The 8,684-nt window shown below is 44.1% G+C and overlaps 1 protein-coding gene across 1 annotated transcript in view; it reads left to right on the forward strand.

Annotated features, from left to right (window-relative positions):
* The window catches only part of Copz1 (COPI coat complex subunit zeta 1), a 26,641-nt gene that overhangs the window by 11,546 nt on the left and 6,411 nt on the right, over positions 1–8,684 (forward strand). The window contains exons 2-4 of the mRNA XM_031357464.1: positions 4,306–4,374; positions 5,829–5,910; positions 6,501–6,592. Of these exons, the coding sequence (XP_031213324.1) occupies positions 4,306–4,374; positions 5,829–5,910; positions 6,501–6,592 (243 nt within the window). The remainder of the gene's footprint in view (positions 1–4,305; positions 4,375–5,828; positions 5,911–6,500; positions 6,593–8,684) is intronic.

The following is an 8,684-nucleotide window of genomic DNA, read 5'->3' on the forward strand; positions in this document are numbered from 1 at the left end:
TCTAATGTGTTTATTATTTTGTTTTTGGTGCTGGGAGAATGTGGCATAGTACATGCTAAAGCATATTTTGAGCACAGAATCTACCACTGAAGTCCCTGAGCTGTGTTTCCCAATGCTGTCCTTGTCAAAACTTAGCTAAATTTTCTTTTCATCGGAACCATATAGGCTTCTGTAGTAAATTAGAGCTCTCAATCTTAGCACATCTTTTAATTTAAAAAAAATGTTAACTTGGGGTTAGGTAACAGAATACCTGCATAGCCATGTGGTGCTGGGAGTGGTATCTAGGTATTTCTCCTAATTTTGTTTTGCTTTTGAGACAAGGTCACACTCTATCCTATGACCTTGTTCACTATATAGTCCAGATTGGCCTCTTAACTCCTGATCCTGCTCATCCTTCTAAGTGCTAGGGTTACAGGTGTATGTACTGTGAAGGGCTCTCTTAGTTGTATCTCTCTAGGTTTCATTTTATAAGTAAGATTGAAAGGAGACCATCTTGTTAAACTTTTTAATTGGTGGATCTGTTGCTAAGCTTAGCCCTTTTACTGTGTCCCAAGAATATCTTTGTAAGTAGGGAACACAGAACTTTCCAGGAATCTCAGCCATATTGTTTGTTCGTTTGTGTTTGTTTTGTTTTTGGTTCTGTTTTATTTTATATGCACAACTGTTTTGTCTTTATGCATAAATGGGCACCATGTGCATGCAGTACCTTCAGAGGCCAGGAGAGGGTGTCAGAACCTCCTGGAACTGGGAGCTGGGATCTGAACCTGAGTCCTCTGCAAGAGCAGTAAATGCTCTTAACCTCTGAGCTGTCTCTTCAGATTCTTAGGCCTTTTGGTTTTGTAACCTAAGTGAATCAAATAGTTACTCATAGTTCTAAAATATTCTGTCTCTCTGCTCTACACACTGTTCCTCCAGGCTTTTTGGTCTCATTCACTTACTATTCCATATATATTAATTAAGCCAATAGACTTAATTCTGTAGTTTTGTCCGTATTTGTTTTGAGACAAGGTCATTTGTCCCAGCCTATCCTAGAATTTGACAAGTTGCTGAGGATGACCTTAAACTTCTGATTCTCCTGTATCCTAGGGTCACAAGCATGTGTTACTACTGTTAGCTTCCCATGTTTTCTTTTACAAACCTGTTTCTATTAGTTTTATTTAAAATACAAAATACATACAAATAGAGTTTGGTGGAGTTTTTGTTTGTGTGTGGATGTAACACAAGGTCTCACACCTTAGGTGATCACTCTGCCCAAATAGCTTAGGCCTCAAATCACTGCCTTTTTAGCACTGTTTGCTTGGGCTATAATCCTGAGGAAGCTGTGTGTCAGGCAGGAGGCTCACAGAGGGCAGCCCTGGGAAGGAGTCTTCTTCCTCTAGCCTTCCCAGTACAGGCCTTGGGGCTCCACACTTGATGTTTCCAGCAGGTTTCTGGAGACTCTGATTGAGAACAGAGAGTTAGTTGCAGCAGCCTAGGTGCTTGTTGGATGACATTTCAGCTGTCCCAAAGACAGCTTTCTAGTTTTCTTGATAATAAAAACAGACATGAAAATCTATCCCTGCCACTGCAAGCCAGTCTACCTATCCATCATTTACAGGCACTCTTAGCATTTGAGGTGAAGTTCTGTTATACACTCAGGCTGTGGCTCTGAAAGTCAGTGCATCACAGAACTTTGTCTCGAAAGCTTTCTAGCAGCTGCCCATTTGGGGAGTGAGAGGGAAGAATAGATCTTTTCAGTCCTTTGAATATGGTCCTAAGATTGTAGGGTCTTTTTCAAGAGTCAGTATTTAATGCATTGCAATGTCAAAGCCAAGTCATTGTTCAGGAAGCTCATTTCTTAGTACCTGAGAGTTATTTATAAACATGTCCTTTGCAAAGCTTAGAATGAAATTACATTATTAATAATGGCTTCTGGAGCCTTTAAACTGGCTGGTTTTATGACATGAAGGGAACTCTCAGGCTTCCCCACTCCTGAGAGGTAAAGGCATAGGGTGGAGTGGGGCCAGTTATAACAGAAGTGACAAGAGCTGGCTCTACTGCAGCATGGTAATGCCTTTAAGTGGCATTCTGTTTCCTGCCAAATACCCGAGCTTTCCTTGTTGTGGGTCTTCCTTTGCAAGTTTGAAATGGTCAGACTTTGTTCAGCCTTCCCTCTTACAGAACTTGAGTGCCTGAAAGCTAGTCTGGTCTCTCCTTTCTCTCTTTCCTGTCTTTTATCTTGCCCAGGAAGACCCAGTGTTTCTGTTTTAAGGTTTCTTTGATCATATCTTCTAGGCAGCCAGTGACGAACCAGGAGCAGAACCCTGGGCTGTTTCTCTGTTATTAGCATGGCTGTGTAGGTACTTAGACAGTGCTGGCCACAAGAACATTTGCTCTCCCACTTGGCAGGTGGCCATTAGGGATTTTGGCTTCTATGAGGATGGGGGTGTGTGTGCTCCCATTCCTTCCAGGAATACCAGACTCTGGCTGCAAGAACAGTCACCAATGCCAGATTAAGGTCCAGTTTCAACTTGTGGGCAGCTAGCCCTGTGTAGTTGCCCTGAGTGTGGATGGAGGGGCACAACCATTTCCTTCTATTAAGATTTTTTTGTCCATTAAGGAAACTCATTCCCATTGAGGGCTCCATTTTGGTACTTGAACAGCCAAGTGGCTGTAGAACAGAGCCTGCTCTGTGGGATGATCTTTCTGTATGGAGTTAGGAGTTAGTAGAACAACTTCTGTTTGTGGCTCTTAGACTATACTTGAGAAGACTTCCCTATGCCAGATGCACAGTTCCCCAGTTGCAGAGGAAACACTTTTGTCCTTTATTCCAGAGCGTAGTATGGCTAGGGTAGCAGTTTTAGTGTGTCAGAGGAGAAGGTTGACAATAATATCATCCCAAAACAATCTCACTACAAAATCCACTTAGCTGCAAAATCCAGTTATAATACATAATCATGGCAAGAGATTTCTTTTTAAACTCTGTTCTCAATTTTGAACAAATATTGAGAGGTTCAGGATGTGTCAGGCATTGCTCTGTGTACTTGAGATGAATTAATGAACAAAATACAAAAAATGATGAATGCTTTGCTTTTTTTGGGGGGGGGGCGTTCGAGACAGGGTTTCTCTGTGTAGCCTTGGCTGTCCTGGTACTCACTCTGTAGACCAGGCTGGCCTCGAACTCAGAAATCTGACTGCCTCTGTCTCCCAAGTGCTAGGATTAAAGGTGTGCGCCACCACCGCCCGGCTTGCTTTGTTTCTTTTTGTTTTTTGAGAGAGGACCTCATCAATCAGATGGACATGAAGACACATACCTGTAATTAGGAAGTAGTGGGTGGATTAGGTTTAAGGTTATCCTTGACTATATACTGGGACTACATAGCATGGCCTGCCCTATAAAAAAAAATGATGGTACTTTGGAGGCAGTCTTGTGGGTTTAAGACCAGCTAGGCTACATACTGAGAGACCCTGTCTAGATAGATAGATAGATAGATAGATAGATAGATAGATAGATAGATAGATAGATAGATAGACAGACAGACAGACAGATAGATAGATGATAAAAAGAAAAAGAAAAGCCTGGGTTAATACCCACTTCTCTTGAGCTAGGGTGCTTCTTTTGCAAGAAGCCCCACCTCTCCAGGAGCCTCACTTTACCTCTGTCAGGCTGCAGTCTCTGGATCCTTTGCAGTAATTCTTTCTTCTGCCTCATGTCTTTGTTAAACTTATATTTTGAAGGTGGGTGGGTTTTGTAAGACCAGGAGAGCAAAGCAGATAGTCTTGCCTTGGACCAGAGATAGTGAGTAGTAGTCTTGGTGAGACCTCAAATTCTGTGAATTGAAGAAGGGTTTCCAGGGTTTCCTATGTGAACTTTTGGACAATGTCTGTCTTAGAACCAGTGTGTGTGCACACACAGTCATGCTTTGTGTGTGGATGGCTTAGAGTGGCTTGTTTTAAGCTTCTGCTTTGGGACTGCAGTGACCTCTAAGGGCATTCAACCCTCTTTCAAATGAGTAGTGCCTGTTCATTATTAGCGTGGTCACATTCCATGCCCACCTGTGTGCAGGAGGCCAGGGAGAATGGGTGGTTTAGAAAATGAATTGGCCTTAGGACCTGGAAATAAGAGCATGGTGAAGGCCTGTGAGCCTGAGACTGTCTCTCTGGGCCTTGGTTATTCTCAGGGGGAGGTATTAGACCTAATCATGTTGCAGTAGGGACACAAACCCCTATGTGACCCTTTGCAGCCCAGTGGAACCAGGGAAAGAAGGTATTAGGCTTGCTAGTAGTGATGCCCTCAGGACTAAAGATGTGTTCATGTTTCTTCAGGAGCCCTCCCTGTACACTGTCAAGGCCATCCTGATTCTGGACAACGATGGAGACCGACTCTTCGCCAAGGTAAGACTTAATATAGGAGCAGGACAGAAACATTGGATACATAAGTATTGGGGTTGGCCATATTAACTCAAATTCTTCAGGAGTGTGATGATTTTGAGAATTCTTTCACCTTACCTTGACTACTCCAGGTAAATCCAAGCTGGTAGTCTTCTGTTCCGTATAGTGTTCTCTGCCTTCTGTGATCACATCATAAGGGCAAGGAAGAGCTTTAGAACCTTAATTCCAGAGCAAAACACTGCCTCAATACTAGAGGCCTCTATTTATGTCTGTTTTATCTATCCCTTCTGCCCCCAACCCTATTACCTTGTCACTTGGCCTGAGTTTTTCAGGGAGTCCTCTAGTTTCTGACCTCACCAAACTGCATGCCCCAGTGAGCTGTTGCTAACTTTGGGTAGATTGAGAAGAGAAAGGACACCCCTCTCTTCCATTCTCCCCCTCCTGTAGAAATATCTTCTGTCCCTGGTGTATTAACTCTGGGCGAGCAGAGCATAAATCAATCAGCAGGTGGAGATTAGTTAGAATTCACCAGCTGTTCCTCCCTGTAATTGGATGTAACTATGCAGGACACCTTTGGAAACAGTTATCCAATTGCTAAATGCCAGACCTGTCATAGGTCTTCAGCTGACTGGGACAGATTAGCCCCTAAAGAGCAGGCAGTTTAGCGGCCTGCATCTCCACCCCCTTGCTGGGAGTGCTTGGGAGTGGGCTCAGTAAGGTGTGGACTGCCGGCTTCTCTCAGCCAGCAGAAAGAGCCAAGATGTGCTGTGGGAGAGATGGTCTTCCAGCCAAGTGGTCGTGTGCACATCTTTAATCCTAGCCCTTGTGCACCCAGAGAGGCAGAGGCAGAGGCAGGCACATCTACAGAGTGAGTTCCAGGACAGCCAGGACTACACAGAGAAACCGTGTCTCGGGAAAAAAAACAAACAAACTAACTAAAAAGAAACCTACTGGTCTTCCTGCAGTGAGGGAGAGTCTGAGAAAACCTCCCTGTGTTAGTGTTCCTGATCTCTCTAGCACTGTCCCCGACGAGAGTAGCTCCTAGGAAGCATGTGGTAAAAGTATCCTTAAGAGAGCTGGTGGGCCTCTGCCCTCAGAGTTTTAGAAATGGCTCATAGGATTGTAGGATTAATTACAGCACAGCCCGTCCCTGGTTTTTGTTTGTTTGTTTGTTTTTTAATTTATTTCTTTTCTGGGTGTGTATGTATGAACTTGTTAGAGAGGCTAGAGAACTCACAGGAGTCAGCTCTTCCCTCTACCATGCTGAGGCTTGGTAGCAATCTCTCTCATCTGCACCCCCGCTTCCCTCCTTCTCTCCCTCCCATTCTCTGTCTCAGTATTCCTCTGTTACTTCATGCCTTGAAGGGGTCATACAAGATCCCAGAGTAGAACACTCATTAATAATTGTGGGCTCACAGATATGGTGACCCAACCCTGTCTCCTTTCCCTCCCACTAGTACTATGATGACACCTACCCCAGTGTCAAGGAACAGAAGGCCTTTGAGAAGAACATTTTCAACAAGACCCATCGGACGGATAGTAGGTCATTCTTCACCATTCCCTGTGTTTCGGGGAACCATGGGAAGGGGGTGTCAGCAGGACTGCAGGAAAAAAAGATAAAATGACTCAGTCTCCTCTTTTTTTTTCCTCCTCCCCTCATATAATAAACTCTTCAGAAATGTAATGGGGAGGTGAGTGTACCTCACACGGGAATACCGTGCTAGAAGCTTGGCTGTTAGCTACCTGTCTAGTCCCTGGATTTATGAGCCTCACTTGACAAATTTAACTGCAGCTCTGCTTATTGTACCGCATCCATTAGGGCAGGTAAATGGAAGCCTGTAAAGGTGACCGCTCTGCATTTTTACCTCCAAAGGATCGGCTGGTATCCTGCCTCATACATAGGGAGGGAAGTAGGTGCAGTGGGGGAGGGAGAGCTAGAGAACATAGACTCCCCTGAGTTTCTAAGTCCCTTCTGCTACCCCTCAAAACAATAAATAGCTTCAGTGCTTGGAGGTCATTACAGTTGGCCTACCCTTGGCCCATGCTGCTGGCCCCAGGAATTCACATGGGAACTCCTGTTTTGTTGCTGCCTCTTCTCCCACCATTCAGTTTCTGCTTTCTTCCCCCAGGTGAAATCGCTCTGTTGGAAGGGCTGACAGTGGTCTATAAAAGTAGCATCGATCTCTATTTCTATGTGATTGGCAGCTCCTATGAAAATGAGGTGAGAATCGCCCTGTGTGTGCTTCCTCTGATGCCACTTCTGAAACCCCAATGGGACACAGCCACTGACTTGGGGCTTTGGAGAGCCACATTCCTCTGCTGTCTGTCAGAGGTCTGTCTAAAGAGGTCTGTCAGAGATCCCTGTCAGTCTTATAGAAGAAATGGCCCAGCCAAAGAGTCAGTACAGAAAGGAAGTTTCCCAGGTCTTTTTTTTTTTTTTAATAAGGGTCAGGATCTTACTGTATGTATAACACTGGCTGTTTTCAAATCACATCTGTTTTCCAGGTGCTGGAATTATAGACATGAACCACCATCTCCAATTAGAATATACATTTATGTGTTAATATTTTTTCCTACATGGTGGTGCTTTAGATTTTGTTTGTTTCTTTGTTTTTGTTTTATTTTGAGACTGTGTCACACTGTAGCCCAGACTGGTCTCAAACAATGCAATCCTCCTGTCTGAGCCTCTCCAGTGGTGAGATTGTAGGTGTGAGGTTCCCATGGTGGTTTTTGGGTTTTGGTGTGTGTGTGTGTGTGTGTGTGTGTGTGTGTGTGTGTGTGTGTGTGTGTGTATAGGGGAGGGTTTTGAGATAGAGATTCTATTACAGCCATGGAACTCATTCTGTACACCAGGCCTGCCTTGAACTCTCAGAGATCCACCTGCCTCTGCCTCCTGGGTACTAGGATCAAAGTTGTGTGCTACCACTGCCCTGCTAACCCATGGTGGGTTTTTTTGTTTGCTTCTTTATTTTTTAACTTTTTAAAAATTTTATTTTACATGTATTGGTGTTTTTGTGTAAAGGTATTGGGTCTCTAGGAACAGGAGTTACAGACAGTTGTGAGCTGCCGTATTTGTGCTGGGAATTGATCCCAAGTCCCTCGGAAGAGCAGCCAGTGCTCTTAACCTCTGAGCCACCTTTCCAGGCCCCACCCGTCGTGTTTTTTAAAGGTAGATTTCTGAGGTGTAATCAAGGGTGTGCATGTGTAAACGTGCTTTAGTTCTTGGTGAAGCCATACTGTATGAAGGGGCCAGGGTCACTTGATGAAGTCTCATGGTATAGGTGGGTCTGTGAGTATATTCTTAACCTTCCTGAATGCAGGAAAAATGGTTTATTTCAGGTGCTAACAACTTCTGGGAGAGTAGACAGGCACATAAGCCACCAGATAATTTTCCATCACAGTTAAGACTTTGAGAGACCAGGTCCTGCTGAGCTCTTACTGCTATGTGTGTTCTCTATGAAGTGCATTGTTTAAGCTTGGCAACATTTCTGTGGGTTGGAGGCATTACTGTCTTTGTTTTGCCAACGAGGAAACCAAACCGCAAAGAGCCATATAAAATTACTTGTATTTGGCTTTTGTCAAACTATAAAAATAGCTGTATGTGTGATTCAGCTCACTAACTCTCTCGAGGTTACAAATGTAGAACAAGCTGGGATTCAAACCTAGCTCTGACTCGCAAGCCCAAGCTGGGGCTGGATGTGTACTTTAATAGTGAAGTGTTCCCATCGCAAATTTGAAGTCTTGGATCCGATCCCTAGTACTATTTCTTTGTTTTATTTTGTTTATTTTTTTGTTTGTTGTTTTTTTCTAGACAGGGTTTTTCTGTGTAGCCTTGGCTGTCAAGGAACTCAATTTGTAGACCAGGCTGGCCTTGAACTTACAGAGATTTACTGCTTCTGCTTCCTAAGTACTGAGATCAAAAGCATGCGTGACCATACCCGGCTCTGAGTACCGTTTTTTTGGTTTTTGGTTTTTGGTTTTTGGTTTGGTTTTTTGAGACAGGGTTTTTCTGTGTAGCCCTGGCTGTCCTAGAACTTATTCTATATAGACCAGTAGACCAGGCTGGCCTCTAACTCAGAAATCTGCCTGCCTCTGCCTCCCAAGTGCTGGGACTAAAGGCATGCGCCACCACTGCCCAGTGAGTACCATTTTAAAAAAGGACTTTTCACCACCTTCTTCTGATCTCAGCTCTCTCTTTTTTTTTTTAAAGATTTATTTTTAATGTGTATGAGTACACTGTAGCTGTACAGATGGCCGTGAGCCATCACGTGTGTGGCTGCTGGGAATTGAACTCAGGACCTCTGCTAGCCCCA

This window comes from Mastomys coucha, unplaced genomic scaffold (assembly GCF_008632895.1).
Source record: "Mastomys coucha isolate ucsf_1 unplaced genomic scaffold, UCSF_Mcou_1 pScaffold11, whole genome shotgun sequence".
Taxonomy (NCBI): domain Eukaryota; kingdom Metazoa; phylum Chordata; class Mammalia; order Rodentia; family Muridae; genus Mastomys; species Mastomys coucha.